Source organism: Cetorhinus maximus, chromosome 10, assembly GCF_964194155.1.
Source record: "Cetorhinus maximus chromosome 10, sCetMax3.hap1.1, whole genome shotgun sequence".
NCBI lineage: Eukaryota > Metazoa > Chordata > Chondrichthyes > Lamniformes > Cetorhinidae > Cetorhinus > Cetorhinus maximus.
In genome coordinates, this window is record NC_135888.1 from 24,199,145 (window position 1) to 24,217,337 (window position 18,193).

General features: G+C 44.5%; 1 protein-coding gene across 3 annotated transcripts in view; it reads right to left on the bottom strand.

Moving 5' to 3' along the window:
- Window positions 1-18,193, bottom strand: part of sec16a (SEC16 homolog A, endoplasmic reticulum export factor) — a 56,914-nt gene that overhangs the window by 16,584 nt on the left and 22,137 nt on the right. For 2 of the 3 annotated variants that reach the window (XM_078550200.1, XM_078550198.1), the window contains exons 12-20: window positions 17,369-17,450; window positions 16,256-16,373; window positions 14,433-14,544; window positions 12,466-12,571; window positions 12,151-12,291; window positions 9,453-9,566; window positions 9,121-9,331; window positions 2,632-2,886; window positions 1,263-1,354 (exon numbers count right to left, since the gene is read on the bottom strand). In XM_078550200.1, coding sequence (XP_078406326.1) covers window positions 1,263-1,354; window positions 2,632-2,886; window positions 9,121-9,331; window positions 9,453-9,566; window positions 12,151-12,291; window positions 12,466-12,571; window positions 14,433-14,544; window positions 16,256-16,373; window positions 17,369-17,450 — 1,231 coding nt within the window. Of the gene's footprint in view, window positions 1-222; window positions 554-1,262; window positions 1,355-2,631; window positions 2,887-9,120; window positions 9,332-9,452; window positions 9,567-12,150; window positions 12,292-12,465; window positions 12,572-14,432; window positions 14,545-16,255; window positions 16,374-17,368; window positions 17,451-18,193 lie in introns of those variants that run through there. The other variant, XM_078550201.1, reaches the window with a different exon arrangement.

The window sequence follows — 18,193 nt, forward strand, 5'->3', positions numbered from 1 at the left end:
AATCTCACCCTCACTATAGATCAAATGAAAGCAATTTCTCGCTGTGCATTTAATCTAATTCTCAATACACAACTTGCTAAAATTAGTGTTAGGTCTTCCCCCTGGTGAGAGTTCACCGTGTGGATTCCGCATTGCACGGGGCTGCTCCAGGGAGGCCCCTGGCAGTGACACCCCCAGGCCGGAGACCTCGGGGGTTGGGGGTTGGGGAGGGGGGACACCCTCAGCTGTGATACATTCTACAGTCAGAAAGCCTGCTGACACTAGCTACTTAGGCTCCAATAAAGAATGGCCACTTGGCTGTGGTACTGGCTAGGCTGTGGACAGTCATCCAGCAAAAACAGTGCCTTTAGGAGACCCAAGGAGCAGGCTGGGGAAATGAATCCTCTCCCCTTGGAGAGGGATTAAGTGTCTGCATCGTTAGTGAGTCAAAATAACGGCAGTGTTGATCAGAAATCCAGCCAAACCCTCACAAGTGAGTGCTTGTTCGCACACCCGGCAGTAAACCAAGCCTGCAACAGGAGCCTAGGACTGATAGCATGGAGCCAGCTGAAGTCTGTAATCAGAGATCATCATATGTGGCCAGTTAGAAAAAGCAACAGTTTAAAACAGACTGCAACAGCTAAAGTAATGGAATTCACTTCAGTTAACACCTACAAGACTTAAAGATATTGCATCAGGTCCATATTTCACTACATCCTATTCTCAACAATCAGCTTCAGTCATACTCACCTACTCAATGGAATCATTACACCAACGGCACATTTTCCCACAGGGTCAGCTGGTACAGCGGTACAGACAATGTGGGGTGGGGGAGGGAATGCACAGCCAAGATAGAGAACTCAGCCTTGCACTAGGAGCTTGCACCCCATACGGGTAACCCTCTGACATTTTCCTTTAGTCCTTGGGCAACCTCTCACACGGAGTCCAACTACACAAACTGTGGCCAAAGGGGGTGCAACATCAACATCCCCTGCCCCCTACTGGAGGGGATGGAGTATGAGAGGTCCACACTCACTGTGGACTTCAGTCTATCAGCAGGTGCTCGTGGGGTCTTTAACAGAGGGATCTCCCAGGGATCCTAGCCTCAGTGCACCAATTTAGTATTGCCCAGCCGAGGTCCACGCAGAAAGTCTTCCACACTAAGGACCAGAGGAGGATTTAACAAAGCAATGCACACTAGACTGAGTGCAGAAAGGAACTGACATACTTCCCAACAGATTTTAAACCTAAGATCATTTGGAGATGAATCCAGGCAACATTACCATTTTGGCCATGTGATCGTAGAAATCCTGCTGTCCACTTTCCCCAAAGCTGTGTCTTTTAGGCGACATCTGATGGTTGACGGAATTGCATTCTGGAGAATCGGGGAAAGGAAGAAAATTACTACACAGGAAGGCAAAAACGGTTTTTGCCCTCTCACCGAATTCTTTTCTTAAATAAAGAATGGAAGCTTACACTGCAAGAGGGCAGTTGACCTATCATGTCTGTATTGGCGCTAAATGAATCCAAACTAATCCCACAGCCCATACCCCTGTATCAATCCTTAATTCCACAGCCCATACCCCTGTATCAATCCCAAAATTAATTCCACAGCCCATACCCCTGTATCAATCCCAAAATTAATTCCACAGCCCAGATCCCTGTATCAATCCCAAAATTAATTCCACAGCCCATACCCCTGTATCAATCCTTAATTCCACAGCCCATATCCTTGTATCAATCCCAAAATTAATTCCACAGCCCATACCCCTGTATCAATCCCAAAATTAATTCCACAGCCCATACCCCTGTATCAATCCTTAATTCCACAGCCCATATCCTTGTATCAATCCCAAAATTAATTCCACAGCCCATACCCCTGTATCAATCCCAAAATTAATTCCACAGCCCATATCCCCATATCAATCCCAAAATTAATTCCACAGCCCATACACCTGTATCAATCCTTAATTCCACAGCCCATATCCTTGTATCAATCCCAAAATTAATTCCACAGCCCATACCCCTGTATCAATCCCAAAATTAATTCCACAGCCCATATCCCCATATCAATCCCAAAATTAATTCCACAGCCCCATACCCCGTATCAATCCCAAAATTAATCCCATAGCCTATAACCCTACAACAACCCCAAACTACTCCCACTCTCCATAACTCTATATATCAATCCCAAAATGAACCCCACTACCTTGCTTTGTCTCCATAGCATTGTCTCCATCAATCGCACTGCCCCGTGACACTACTTAAAAAGCAGCAGGGTGTCCTCCCCAGTGTCTTGGCCAATATCTACCCCTCAACCAATATCAAATGATCTGGTCATTATCACAGTGCTGCTGATAAGATCATGTTTTCTGGAAATTGGCTGCTGCATTTCCTACATTACAACAGTGACTATGCTTCAAAAAGTACCTCATTGGCTGTGAAGCACTTTGGGGCATCCTGAGCTGGTGAAAGGTGCTATAGAAATGGAAGTCTGGCTTTGGAAAGTAGCACAAGTCTGGAGAACTTGGTTAGAGAGTCAGGCACAAGAATTAATTCCCGAGAGACACTTCAGAGTTTCACGCCAGGAACGTTTGAAACACTCTTTGTACCCGGCATCCTAGTCACAGCTGCTGCCACCTGTGTACAAACCTATGTTCTCCGGCATCTGCTGCTCCAACACAGTCTGCAGAGCCTCTGCAGGGGGCGCCAGAGGAGGCCCCAGTGGTCCCATGCTCAGGGGGCCTTTAGCTGGATCACAAGGCTGTTTGAAGGCAGAGTTCGGAGACTGCCCTGGGAAGCCAGGCGAGGTTTGGCTGGGTGAGTACATGGGAACGCCGCCATCCATCATCATCTGCAGGGGAGGGGCTGCCATCGGCCTGCCATCCAATACGGTGTGAGGAGGAGCTGTAAGGAAACAAACACATGCACAGGAAATAGGAAGGAACAAAGGAACAGTGGGAGCTCACTCAGCCCCCCTTGGGCCCGTTATGCAGGAACAGGAGGCCATTCAACCCCCTTGTGCCTTTACACAGGACAAGGCATTCAGCATTCAGCCCCCATGAGCCTGTTTTGCCATTCAGTATCTTAACTCACATCCTTTAAAAAGTACCTGGATGAGCACTTGGCACATCATAACATTCAAGGCTATGGGCCAAGTGCTGGTAAATGGGATTAGGTAGGTAGGTCAGGTGTTTCTCATGTGTCGGTGCAGACTTGATGGGCCGAAGGGCCTCTTCTGCACTGTGATTCTGTGTGATTCTATTCATCTGTCTTGGTTCCATAACCATTAATCCCCTTACCCAACAAAAATCCATTGATCTTAGGTTTTGAAATTTCTAATTGAGCCCCCAGCATCAACTGATTTTCTTTTGGTGGGGAGGGGGTGGTGGGGAAAGAGTTATAGATTTTCATTGCCCTTTCTGTGAAGAAGTGCTTCCTGACATCATCCTGAATGGAAGCAAAATACTGCAGGTGCTGGAAATCTGAAATAAAAACAAAGTGCTGGAAAAACTCAGCAGGTCTGGCAACATCTACGGAGAAAGAGTTAATGCTTAGGGTCCAGTATGGCTCTTCTTGGAGCTTCAGTGCTGAAGAGGAGTCATATTAGGCTTGTAACTCTAACTGAGAGGAAGAGAATTTTTTTCCTCTGAGGGTTTAGTCTGTGGAATTTTCTTCCCCAGAAAGTCTCCTTTGCTTTCTCTAACATTTTTTATCCTGTAGGAACTAGTTCTTGCTCTACTACAGGGGAAGCTAGATAGCTGTTTGGTGAGTATCTGGTGAGGTGATTAAGGTCAATTCTATTCCTAAGGTTTAAAATAGTACAGGAATGTGTGGTAAGATTAATAGGATACATAAAGCATATAATTATTTAATTATTTTATTCAATTAAAACACATAAGGATGGCAGGGAAAGTGATGTGTCACGGCTGCAGCATGTGGGAGCTCCTGGATACCAGTGTAATCCAGGGTAAACACATCTATAGTGTCTGTGGCTTGAGGAGTTTCAGCTCAGAGTCACTGAGCTGGAGACTGAACTGTAGATACTGCAACATATCAGGGAGGGGAAAGTTACCTGGATACTTTGTACCAGCAGATGTTCACACCTCTTAGGATAGGGTCTTCTGATTTGAAAGGTGGTCAGGAACAGGAGGGTGCAACTGCAGCTGAGGCAGGTAAGGGGGCCCAGAGAGCAAGAGTGCAGGAGTGTCAGTGGGGGAGAGGGGAAGCCATTCAAGTGAGGGGAGCAAAAAGGAATGTAACGGTAATAGGGGACAGTGTAGTGAGGAGGATTGACACTGTTCTCTGCAGCAAAGAGCGAGAGTCCAGACGGCTGAGTTCCCTGCCAGTGCCAGAGTTTGGGACATTTGCTCAGGCTGGACAGGAACTTAGTGGGAGGATGACGACCCAGTTGTTGTGGTCCATGTAGGTACCAGCGACATAAGCAGGACAAGGAAGGAGGTTCTGCATAGTCAGTATGAGGAGCTAGGCACCAAATTAAGAAGCAGAACCTCAAAAAGGTAATAATCTCTGGATTATTACTGAGCCACGTACGAATTGCATAGGGCAAATAAGATTAGGGAAGTGAATGCATGGCTCAAAGACTGGTTTCGAAGAAGTGGGTTCTGGTTTGTGGGGCCTGGCACATCAGTAGTGGGGAAAATGGGGGCTGTACCGTTGGGATGGTCTACACCTGAACCGTGCTGGCACCAGTGTTCTAGCAAGCCGGATAACTAGGGAAGTGTGTGTGTGTATACATATGTATATATATATATATATATATATATATATACACACACACATATTGACAACGTGAAAGTTTTTGTTATGAGGGAGATACAGTTTCAAAGACTTACGAAACAATAGAATTTACATATTAAGAGAGAAACATATATAAAGGAGAATGAGGCTGTGTGCCAAGAAAAGGCATTGTGAGATCTAACAGAAGTGTGCGAAATAACCTAATGAAGCCTCCAGTATCTATGCAGAAGTCTGCTGTGTATCAAAACTGAACATGGAGAAAACTCATTTGGAATTCCACTGTCCAAGGTTTGTGTTAATTTGTTGGATCGGTTTAAAATCTAAAATCTATTTTTGGACCGTTGCCTTAAAGGGGGTGTAGCTGGGAGTCAGGTTAATTAGGAATTTTAGGAGTTATTATAATAGTAAGTAATTTGTAGTCTTATGTGCTTAGAATCTTTCATTTTGTTAATAAATATTCTAATTTAATTTTTTTAAATCTCTAGAAGTCTTGGTGGACTTATTACTTCTGAATTCAGTGCACGCATTTCGAAATAAATACAAATTGCAAAACCGTTGCGATAGCGCACTCAAATTTCCCTCATGGATTTGGTCCGCCTGGCACACATCATCTGCCATGTCATGACATGTTACAAAGTTAACAAAAAGACAAAATTAAAGGCACTGTATCTGAATGTGCACAGCATTCATAAAGTAAATGAATCGATAGCGCACATTGAAGTGAATAAATATGATCTGATAGCCATTACGAAGACATGGCAGCAGGATGATAAGGATTGCGTCCTGAATATTGAGTGGTATATGACGTTCACGAAGAATAGGAAGCTAGGTAAAGGTGGAGGGGTAGCACTGTTAATCAAGGATGGCATTGGTGCAATAGTTAGAGATGACCTTGATTCAGACCATCAGGTTATAGAATTGATTTAGATGGAAATGAGGAATAGTAGGGGAAAGATGTCACTAGTGGGAGGGGTCTACAGGCAACCCAAACAGTAACCACAATATAGGACAAAGTATACAGGAAGAAAAAAGCAAAATACTGCGGATGCTGGAAATCTGAAAAAAAAAGAAAATGCTGGAAAAACTCAGCAGGTCCAGCAGCATCCGCAGAGAAGGGTCTGAAGAAGGGTCGTGCGGACTTGAGGTGTTGGCTCTGTTTCTCTCTCCACGGATGCTGGTGGGCCTGAGTGTTTCCAGCATTTTCTGTTTTTGTATACAAGAAATAACACTGGGTGCTTGTGATAAAGAGACAGCAATAATTATGGGTGATTTTAATCTACATATAAATTGGAAAAATATCAGACTGGTGGTAGTAGCCTTGATGAGGAGTTCATAGAATGCTTTCCAGATAGTTTCTTAGAGCAGCACATTCTAGAACCAACCAGAGGGCAGGTTATATTAGACTTGGTATTGTGTAGTGTGACAGGATTAATTAATGACCTCAAGAGTGACAGCGACCACAATATGGTTGAATTTTACATCCAGTTTTCAAGGGAGAAGAATGGATCTAAGACTAGCATTTTAAACTGAAATAAGGACAACTATGTGGACATGAAAGCTGAGCTAGCTGAAGTGAACTGGGATATTAGTCTAGAGGATAGATCAATAGAGAAGCAGTGACAGGCATTTAAGGGGATAGTTGAGAATACTCAGGATAAATATATTAATATTATAAAGAAAAAGGGGAGGACCCACCATCCATGGTTAACTAAAGAAGTTAAGGAAAGCATCAAACTTGAGGAAAATGCATATAACTACACAAAGATGAGTGGCAGGTCAGATGATTGGTCAGAATATAAAGAACGGCAGAGAATGACTAAAAGGTTAATCAGGAGAAAAAAATTAGTCCATGAGAGGAAGCTAGTGAGGAATGTAAAAGCTGATAGCAAGGTATCTACAGGTATTTAAAAAGGAAAAAAGTAAAGTGAGTGATGGTCCTCTAACGAGTGACAATGGAGAATTAATAATAGACAATAAGGAACTGGCAGAGGAAATGAACAAATATTATTTTGCTTGTGCCTTCACTATGGAGATACAAAAAATTTCCAATAATAGCTGTAAATCAGGAGGTGGAAGAGAGAGGGGAACTTGTTCAAATTACAATCACTAGGAAAGCGGCACTGAGCAAACTGATGGAGCTGCGGGCTGACAAGTCTGGGTCCAGATGGACTTCATTCTAGGGTCTTAAAAGAGGTGGCTAATGAGGTAGTAACTGTGTTAGTGTTAACTTTCTAAAATTCATTAGATTCTGGAAAGGTTCCATCAGACTGGAAAGCAACAAATATAAACCCTCTATTCAAGATGGAAGGGAGGCAGAAAACAGAAAACTATAGGCCAGTTAGTTTGACGTCTGTCAAGTGGAAGCATTAGAATCGATCATTGAGGTTACAGCTCAAGGTAATTGGGAAGAGTCAGCATGGTTTTGTGAAAGGGAAATCATGTTTAATCAATTATTGGAATCTTTGAAGGAGTAACACACGCTGTGGATAAAGGGGAGCCTGTAGATGTGCTGTACTTGGATTTCCAGAAGGTATTTGATAAGGTGCCACATTAAAGGTTACTGCAGAAAATAAAAGCTCGTGGTGTTGGGGGTGACATATTAGCATGGATAGAAGATTGGCTGGCTGGCAGAAAACAGAGTATGTATTTTCTGATTGGCAGCATGTGGCGAGTGGAGTCCTGCAGGGGTCTGTGCTGGAGTCTCAGCTTTTTATAATTTTATATCAATGACTTAGATGAGGGGAGCAAAGACATGGTAGCAAAATTTGCAGATGACACAAAGATAGATAGGAAAATATGTTGTGAAGAGGACATAAGGAGGCTGCAGACAGATATAGAAAGGTTGAGTGAGTGGGCAAAAATCCAGCAGATGGAATATAATGTGGGAAAATGTGAAGTTGTTCACCTGGGCAGGAAGAATAAAAAAGCAGAGTTTTAAATGGAGAACGGCTGCAGAATTTCAAGCTCCAGAGGCATCTAGGTGTACTCGTGCATGAGTCACAAAAAGTTAGTATACAGGTACAGCAAGTAATTAAGAAGGCTAATAGAATGCTATCCTTTATTACAAGAGAAATTGAACATAAAAGTCAGGAAGTTATGCATCTGTTATACGGGGCATTGGTAAGACCACATCCAGAATACTGTGTGCAGTTTTGGTCTCCATATTTAAGGATGTAAATGCATTGGAGGCAGTTCAGAGGAGATTTACTAGATTGATACCTGGAATGAGCGGGTTATCTTATGAGGAAAGGTAGGAAAGACTTAGCTTGTTTCCACTGGAGTTTAGAAGAGCAAGGGGTAACTTGATTGAAGTATATAAAATCCTGAACGGTCTCGACAAGGTGGAGCCCATGTCCAAATGCAGCAAGACCTGAACAACATCCAGGCTTGAGGTGATGTGTGGCATGAATTTTACTTGCCACTTAAGTGCCAGGCAATAACCATCTCCAACAAGAGACAATCTAACCATCACCCCTTAACATTCAATAGCATTACCATCGCTGAAACCCCCACTATCAACATTCTGGGATTAACATTGACCAGAAACTGAACTGGACTAGTTAAATAGATAAATACTGTGGCTGCAAGAGCTAGGAATATTGCAGCGAGTAACTCACCTCCTGACTCCCCAAAGCCTGTCCAACACCTACAAGGCACTGGTCAGAAGTGTGATGGGATACTCTCCATTTGTCTGGATGAGTGCAGCTCCCACAACTCTCAAGAAGCTTGACACCATCCAGACAAAGCAGCCCGTTTGATTGGCACCACATCCACAAACATTCACTCCCTCTACCACCGGCGGACAGTGGCAGCAGTGTGTACCATCTACAAGATGCACTGCAGGAATTCACCAAGACTCCTTCGACAGCATCTTCCAAACCTATAACCGCTACTATCTAGAAGGACAAGGGCAGCAGATAGATGGGAACACTACCACATGGAAGGTCCCCTCCAAGCCACTCACCATCCTGACTTGGAAATATATCGTCGTTCCTTCACTGTCGCTGGATCAAAATCCTGGAACTCCCTCCCTAAAAGCACTGTGGGTGTACCTATACCACATGGACTGCAGCAGTTCAAGAAGGCAGCTCACCACCATCTTCTCAAGGGCAATTAGGGATGCGCAATAAATGCTGGCCTAGCAGCAATGCCTACATCCCATGAATGAGTAATAAATATGACAGCGAAAGGAATAGAAGGATATGCTGATAGAATGAGATGGGTTAGGGTGAGAGGAGGCTCACGTGGAGCATAAATGCTAGCGTGGATCTGATAGGGTAAATGGCTTGTTTCTGTGCTGTAAACTTGATGTAATTTTACCTAAGATGGCAGAGGGTGAAGGGTGGGGAAAGCATCCAGAACATAATATACTTCAGATACCTGGTGGCATGAGTTGCACTCCGGGCATTCCCGGCAATCCTGCATCTGGCACGAAGGATGTCATCAGCGGATTGTCCACTCCCGAGGCCTCCTCCTGAGGGCCTGTTGCAAGCCCATCTGATTGGCTGACCTGGTCGTATTCCGAACTGGGGGTGCTGGAGCAGAATGGCTGGGGCGTGGCTCTACCTGACCTACAAGCAAATGCACCGTCCTGGAGAGGAAATAAAAAGGAAAGAGAAGAGACTGAGCAGGTAGTGCAAGGCAGGGAGAGTGTATGGGGTCCTCCCTAGAGCTGACTGTGATGGGGCACGGGGTGGAGGGTGCAGTCTCACCTTCAATTGGCTTTCCGTCTGTTGGAGGTGTTTAATCCAATCTGGCTCCACATGCAACTCCTCTTCCGATCGCTCCTTCAACTGAGGGTCGAAGAATCGCAGCTGGGAGGAAATCTGGTCAGGCAGATGAGGGGAGAGACAGAAGGAAAACATTCAGAAACTGAGACTCAGATACCGTCCCTGCAAAGCAACTGCTCCTGATTTGCTTTTGGGAACAAGCTACGTTTCCTTTTCAAGCATTTATGCAATTCCCTTTTGAAAGTTCCTATTGAATCTGCTTCCACTGCCCTTTCAGGCAGCACCTTCCAGATCACAACAACTCGCTGCATAAAAAATCCTGATCTTCTCACTGATTGTTTTGCCGATTACTTTAAATCTGCGTCCCCTGGCTACAGAACCTCCTTCCAGTGGAAACAGTTTCTCCTCATTTACTCTATCAAAACCCCTCATAATTTGAACACCTATTACATCTCGTCTTAACCATCTCTGCTCTAAGGAGAACAATCTCAGCTTCTCCAGAGAACTGAATTTTCTCATCCCTGGTACTGTTCTCGTAAATCTCTTCTGCACTTTCTCCAAGACCTTGACAACCTTCCTAAAGCGTGATGCCCAGAGTTGGAGATCAGCAGCCCAGGTCAAGTGTTATGGCAGCTTTCTTTTCTGGTGCCAGCCAACAAGTTACCAGATTCATTGAATGGAGTTTCACAAACTGGCCCAGCAGGATGTGAACTCACAGCTGAGTTGCTAGTCCAGCATCGGAACCATGACAGAACCTTAATGTATTAATGACATTAATGGTATAAAGACTTTCAGCTGAAATAGCGACCTTCCTTAGAGCACACAGTCTCGCACTTGAACTCTTCCAATCTGCTCTGCAGGTGCAAACTCTTGCTGTGGGCAGCTCCACCAACACCAGAGGCCTGAGCAATCATTCTTCAATGTGTGAGCCAAGCCATTGTTAGGCTTTATGACCTGGGGGTGGGGGGGGAGGGGAGGCCGAGCCTGCTCATGTCCTTACCTGGTATCCACATACTTTCCAGTAGGGGCCAGGGATTAACCTGATTGTTCGCCTGCTCCCTAATCCCACTAGTTTGCATTGTTTGTGCCTCAACACTGGGAGGAGTACTTCTTGCACATGCGCAGAAACAATTAGTGATGCAGCAGTTACCCAATGTGGGGTTCGAAATCACAACCCTGGGATTAATTGCCCAATAAACTAGCCAGGTTGTACAGGAACTTGCTCCATAAAGCCTTTTCAACTTGGATGACAACTCAGCTCACTGCCCAAAACTTATCAAAATTTTGCCCCCTGCCAGTCTGACTAAGCAAGAAACTTTTGGATACGGTAGTTTAGGCACAGTTCTTTAGCATATATGGTTTGCTCCATTATGAAATGTTGTAGCTGAAACATTCATTGTTATTGTTGCTGGCACTGCCACTGCCTTCTCATTGGCATTTTCCCCTCTTATTCTGTCATTTGCTATCCTGGTCTTCATTTGCAGGCATTATAACTTATCAAACAAGATTTTAAAACTTCACTGATACTCCTGCTGCCGGCTGGAAAGGTGTCAGGAACAGTGGCGCATGTGTTGGTGGCCACGGTGGGGCCAAGTGCACATGTGCAACCGTTCCTGCTCGACTCCCATCAGCTGACTCAGCACAGTCTGAGAGGGGGACTAATTAAACTGCCACCACTCCTGAGTTACAGGCATTTGTCATTGCCTGTACTTACCAAACAGAGTCATCAGATGAGGTAGCCCTTGCATATGATCTTTGTCACAGGGCATCTCAGTGTTCTGGAACACAGGGCACCATCTCATTCATATCTATCTGCACAGCACGTGTCTCAGCTCAAAGCGAGGTGCCTGACCCTTCCTACCCATCCCAACTGATCACAGTAGCTCTGGCACCACACAATCAGACACAGCAGAGCAAGTTCAATGTAAAATTCAGATCCCACCACAGTTCGACATCACAATCGCAGTGACGTCACTCCCAGCTCCTGGCAATATTGTTGGGACAAGTTTGAGAGAGAGAGAGAGAGAGAGACAGACAGTAGAGAGATCGAAACCCATCCTGAACAAATGATGCCCATGACACCAGATTAGACAGCACCCAGCTCAAAATGATGTCTATTCTCAGCCCTGCACCTGCCTGTCAGACGGAGCAGAAAGCCAGGATGGTCTTTCTTCCCCTCACTAGCCAGGAACACTCCAGTTGAAGTGGAGCACAGCCCCATCTGTCAGCCAATATCGACAAGACTCCACACACTGTACCTGTGGTCGCCTGGTTCAGTACCACACTGTGTGCTGCACCAGTCAAGCTTTTAGAATTACACTGAGTTCACAGCACAAGAAACACGCTATTCGGCCAACTAGTCAATGCAGATGTTTCTGCTTCACATCAGCCTCCTCCCACCCCTCTTCATCTCACTCCATCAACATATACTTCTATTCCTTTCTCCCTCATGTGTTTATCCAGTTTACTTTAAATGTATCTACACTATTCACCTCAACCATTCCTTGTGGAAGCGAACTCCACAGTCTCATCACTTTGAGTAAAAACGTTTCTTCTCAATTTCCGATTGGATTTATTAGTGCCGACCTTATATTGATAGCCCTGGGCTTTTAGGGGAGTTTCTCAGTTTTATTCTTTATTAAAATATAGCAATACATACTTGTCACAGTCATCTCCATACCTGAACGAGTTGGCTCAAGAACACTGGTGAGTAATAGGCTGGGCTCTTGAGAACAGTCCTCGCAATGACCTCGCAGTAGTGAAAGGCTTGTGCGGCCAAGCCCATCTCAGCCAGTCTGCACGCGTAAATAAACTTAAATACCTGTGACGGAAGGGCGGGGGAGAGGGGAACAAAATTCTTCATTACAGCCGGCACTTGGTCAAAACACAACGAGATCCGATCACTGGGGAGCAGGAGAGGGGAAAGACTGAGGGAGGGGCAGGGGAAAAGGAAGGGTAAAGAGATAGTAAATCTGAATGGAAGTTTATCTCGTACCTGAAAGTTGGGAAGGAAGCAGACTTGGTTACCCAAAGCCTGTGCGTACTCGTACGCCTCTGTGCGCTGGATAGCTCCGTTTGAAGCAAACTTCAGAAAGGACCAGCTGAAAACAGTGAAGAGCCATATTCAGAACAAGATCACCGTTTTAAAAAAAATACATCAACAATCTTTTTTCCCCCCGCCCATCGCTTTGAATGCGTGTGGTTGAGTGCTTTTGTTTCGTATGTACAGGAGAAAGGTGAAGAGGAGTTTCGCCCACTCTAACAAGGGTCTTTCAGCGTCCTTCAGAGACTGGAGGACAAAATCTAGACCGGCACTCCCAGCACGTTCCTGAGGAGAAGCTGCTCTGTTAGAGTTGCCATCTTTCAGATAGGATAAGATGTGGCAAATATTTATCCCTCAATCTACATCTGATAATTACCACATTACCATTTGCGGGATCTTGCTGTGCACAAATTTGCTGCTGCATTTCCTACAATTGTGACATCACCTCAAAGAGTATTCAAGTAGCTATAAATTAGTTTGGGAGTCTCAAGCTGGTGAGCGGATATGTGTAAGTGCAAGTCTTTCTTAAAGCATCCTGTCCCAGGATCCTGGCTCAATTGTGACCCCCAACTGCTGTTCTCTCTGTGTTTAGACTGACCTCCATAGATGATGTTCTGGGCTTCACAAAGACCCCCAGACAGTGAATGAGAGAGAGAAACCCAAAGCAGCTCATAACCAGACCGAGAAATCCCAAACTCTCATGTTCGGGACTGGGTTTGGAACACAGGAACAGAGGAGACAATTCAGTCCCTTGAACCAGTTCCACCATTCAGTTAGATCCTTGCTGAAGTGCACCTAAAACCCATTTACTAACCTTTGCTTCATGTGCCTTGATACCCTTACCCAACAAAAATCTATCAATCTCAAACTAGTCTTTATCTAGCTTCCCCTTAAATGCATCCATGATATTCCTTTGAACCACTCCTTATGGTAGTGAGTTCAAAGTTCTAGCTGCTCTCTGGATAACAATGTTTCTCCTGAATTCCTGATTGGATTTATTGGTAACTATCTGATATTGATGGTCCTACTTCTGGACTCCCCTTTTGTAAACTTCCTACTCCCAACTAGGCAACCCATGGGCCAAGATCCAGGACCCCAGGTTAAGCAATAAATCAGTGCCCCATCTCCAAGAAAGTATTGACTAACCAATCTACAGCTCACTGAACCCTTTGTATCAGGTGTCTATTCTGGTTTAGAGAGCAACATGTTTGAAAAAAAATGCCCCAGGCAAAGGGATTCTGCAGACCGGTGATGGCAGTGTGAGGAGGCTGAGGTTACATACAGGGTATGCAGGCAACAGCCAAAGGATGAGCAAGTCCTCACAAGGACAGACAGTGATTGAGCAAGAGAATGTTGGGGGCCGATCCAGGTCTCTCCAGATTGTTTTGACTGTTCTCCACATTGTATACCCAGCAGACTAACCTCTGACAAAAATATTCATTAATTTGGGCTTTTGATTTCTTTAGCTCAGCTGTTCCGTCCCTGACAGTTTGGCTCAGTCAGTGGCGACCTCACCAAAGCCCCACTCCAGAGACTTCAGCAGAGTTGAGGGAGCACTGCACTTTTTGAAGTACTATCTTTCAGTTGAGAGATTCAACTAAGGGCCCAACACAGGTGGACATTAAAAAAATCCCACCTCCATGATTCGAATAGGAGCAGGGGATTTCTGAAAGCGCCCTGGACAATATTTATCCTTCAACCAACATCACTAAAAAAAAAAACTGATTATCTCATCTTGGCCTCGATAACTATCTGTGGGATCTTCCTGTACACAAATTGACATGTTTGTCTGCAACAGTGACTGCACTTCAAAAGTACTCCACTGGCTACAAAGCACTTTGCGAGGTCCCGAGGATGTGAAAGGTGCTATATGAATGATATTTCTTTCTTACCAAGCACAAGACACCACGAGTGCTCACCTGTGGTTTGAGCCAATCAGAACGAGTTTGGTGGTCTTTCTGGTGTACACTCCAAATCCAACCTGTGCCATCAGGTAACAGAAGTGCGAGGCGTCCAGCAGCCCCTTGGTAGCTGCAAGGGAAGGAATCCCGCTGTCAACACCTTCACACCTTCCGCTCAGCCCTCTCTAACACAGGGACCATTCAGTCCCTCTAGCCTGTTCACCCATTCAATCAGATCGTGGCTGATCTGCGCCTCAACTACAAATATGCACAACCCTTAATACCTTTATCCAACAGAAATCTGTCGCTCAGTTTTGAAATTTTTGATTGATCTCCTGCCTCAACCGCTTTGTCGGGGAGAGTGTTCTAGATTTCCACTACTTTGTGTGAAGTGTTTCCTGGGATCAGCGCCCTGGCGAATCATAACTAAGGCTGTGGATGGGACTTTAAACTAAATGGAAGGCAAGGGGTCTGGTGAAGGAAAGATCTAGAAATCTAAAGAGAAAAATCAAAGACAATAGAGCAGTGTAATGATTTGGATAAAGACAAGCAGGGTGGGACAAGAAGGGACGGTTTAATGGTAATAGCGCACCAGTGAATAAGCAAAATTAAATTAAATAAAACTTCATTTGAGGTCACAAAGCATTGCAACGAGATAGAAGAACTTGCAACACGAATTAAGATAAAAGGCTTCGATCTATAATCTGCATTACAGAGACAAGGTTACAAGATGACAAAGGATGTGAAATAATATTCCAGGGTACACAACATTTCAAAAAGACTGGGAGTAGCCCTAATAATGAAGGATGACAAAGACAGTAGTGAGAAAGGATCTTGGTTCAGAAGATCAGGAAATAGAATCAGTATGGGTGAAGATTAAGAATAGCAAGGGTCAGAAATCACCTGTGGGAAGGGAGTTTATAGGGCTCTTAACATTAGTTATACTGTTAGAGCATTAAACACGAAATAATTGGAGCTTATAACAAAGGCAATATAATTGTTGTGGGTGATTTTAACCTTCATATAGACTGGATCAATCAAACTGACAAAGATGGTCTGGAAGATGAGTTTGCAGAATGCTTTTGTGACCGTTTCCTAGAAAAATATATTCTGGAACTGACTAGGAATAAAGCTATTTTAGATTTAGTATTGTGCAATGAGGCAGAGTTAATTAGTATTCTTGTAGTAAAAGATCCTATGGGAATTAGTGATATTACAACCAAATTCCATATTAAGTTTGAGTGCAACATACTCAAGTCCAAAATAAGAATCTTAAACAAAACCAATTACATTGGTCTGAGGGGAGAGCTGGCTCAGATTGATTGGGTAAATAAACTAAAAGGTATGGCAGTAAATAAACTGGGAAACGTTTCAAGAAATGGTACAAGCATTTATTTTTATTCTTTCATGGGAAGTGAGCGTCATTGGCTATGTCAGCATTTGCTGCCCATTTCGAATTGCCTTTGGGAAGGTGGTGGTGAGCTGCCTTCTTGAACCACTGCAGTCCCTGTGGTGTAGGTACATCCACAGTGCTGTTAGGGAGGGAGTTCCAGGATTTTGACTCCGCGACAATGAAGGAACGGCGATATATTTCCAAGTCAGGATGATGAGTGACTTGGAGGGAGCTTGCAGGTGGTGCCCTGTGCAAGGTCTTTGATTTATCCCCTCAGATTGATCCTAACTCACACTGCCACTAGATGATGGCAGCAGCAGAAAGTTCTTTCACCCAAAGTTTTGGGGGGAGGGTCAGGGGTGTGGATTACAAGCCTCATGAAAGGGGAAGGGAGGGAAATTGCCAGGAAAATGCCCAACGGTCTGGAAGTGGTGGAGCTGTGACCTACCAAGCGTGTCTCCCATTGTTGTGATCGTTTTCCTGTCCAGATCTGGTCCATTGGAAAGGTTGGACAGCACCATGGCAAGGTGGGGTCGCCAGTCACCCCACCTCTCATCTCCACAACACTGATATAAAAAAAACACAACAGGCTGGTAATCTCTTATTCTTGAGGTTCCTGGTTTTATACAGTGCCCCTAATCAACCATCTGTGGTACAATACATTAGTATCCAAAGCAAGCTGAGGAGCAGGGGCAGCCCTCACTGCGTTTTCTTTGAAGCCAGTTCATAGCCCAGTCCTTCACTAAATTGATAACTTTACTTGATACAGTTTCACAGACCAGTTCCTGGTATTTAATGCATTGGGTTAAACTACGCTGATAAGCTATTTGACTACAGGAAACATCATCGCCAAGGCCCATCACATCCTTCTACCCATTACCCACCCACTTTCTCCAGCATCCACTCGTGCATTTTGTAAAAGAGGGCACTTGATACAGAAAAAATAGTACAGTGATTATGTTACGAGGCCAAATCCAGGGAGCTTGGATTCAAATGCAGGCAGTTTAAGAATTTAAGTTTAGATTTTTAGAAGTCTGGAAATAAAGAGCTGGGATCAGCAAAAGTGATCATGAAGCTGTCTGACTGTCAGTAAGAAACCAACTGGTTCACAAATACCCTTTGGGGGAGGAAACCTGTTGCCCTTACCTGGACTGGGCCTATATGTGACTATATGTGTCCCATAGCAATGTGGGTAACGTTTAATAAACCTCTCAAGTGGTCAGTCAGTTGTATCAAACTTACTATCAACAGTTCAGGATGGCAGTTCACCTCCACCTTCTCAGGGCAACTATGGATGAGTAACAAATGCTGGCTTTGCCAGTGACACACATGCCTCTAGAATGAATTTTTTAAATAATCAGAAGCTGAAATCCCAGCTGAATTTCTCTGTATGTAACCCCGTGCTGTACCTGTCCTGGGAGTGTTTGATGGGGACAGTGTAGAGGGAGCTTTACTCTGTATCTAACCCCGTGCTGTACCTGTCCTGGGAGTGTTTGATGGGGACAGTGTAGAGGGAGATTTAATCACAATGTTCAATAACAGTAACATTAGCAGGACTGACCGTTGCTGAAGCTGGCATGCGACCGGACATCAGTTGGTATACCGTCTGCAGAGGGTCATTAATGGGCAGGCTGTTGGCAAACCTGGACATGAAGAGAACAAGAGAGTAACTGGTCAATCTGTAAATATTACTGTGCAGAATGTCCCGAGTTCATGAAAGGCGCACCATAAATGTGGATTCTTTCTTTAACCCCTGTACACATGGTCTATTTCCCGTTCCCTAGCCACTCTCCTGAAGGGTCTGACACTTGCTGGGGTACCTGGCATGTTAAGTAGCCTCAGCATAACGCTGTGATGTAATCGCTTGGAAGCAGAAGCTTCTCCTTTCCTCCTGTCCTGAGGCAGACAATGCCATCCTCAGGGAGGCAAGACTTAAGGCAGTACGTGTCCAGGCACGGTGGCAGCTGGCTATTCGACAAGAGGGGCATGACACGAGAGTCTGACATGCCCAGGACTTCTAATTTTACAAAGCAGAAGTAGGCAATTCAACCCAACTTGTCCATGTTGGTGTTTCTGCTCTACACTCACCACTCTATCCACTGGTGACTATCTTTCTTACATTACAACAGTAAATGTCCTTCACAAAGTATTTCATTGGCTGTAATGTACTTTGGGACATCCGGTGGTTGTGACAGGTGCTATATTAATGCAAGTCTTCTTTTTTCTTGCATTCATGGTTCCTAGTTTTGACTTCCCTGAAAGTGAAATCATCTTTACCTCTACCCTGTCTAAACTCTTCATAATTTTAATTTTAAAGACCTCTATTAAATCTACCATCAGCCTTCTTTTTCCTAATGAAATGAGTTCCAGCCTGTTAACTCTTTCC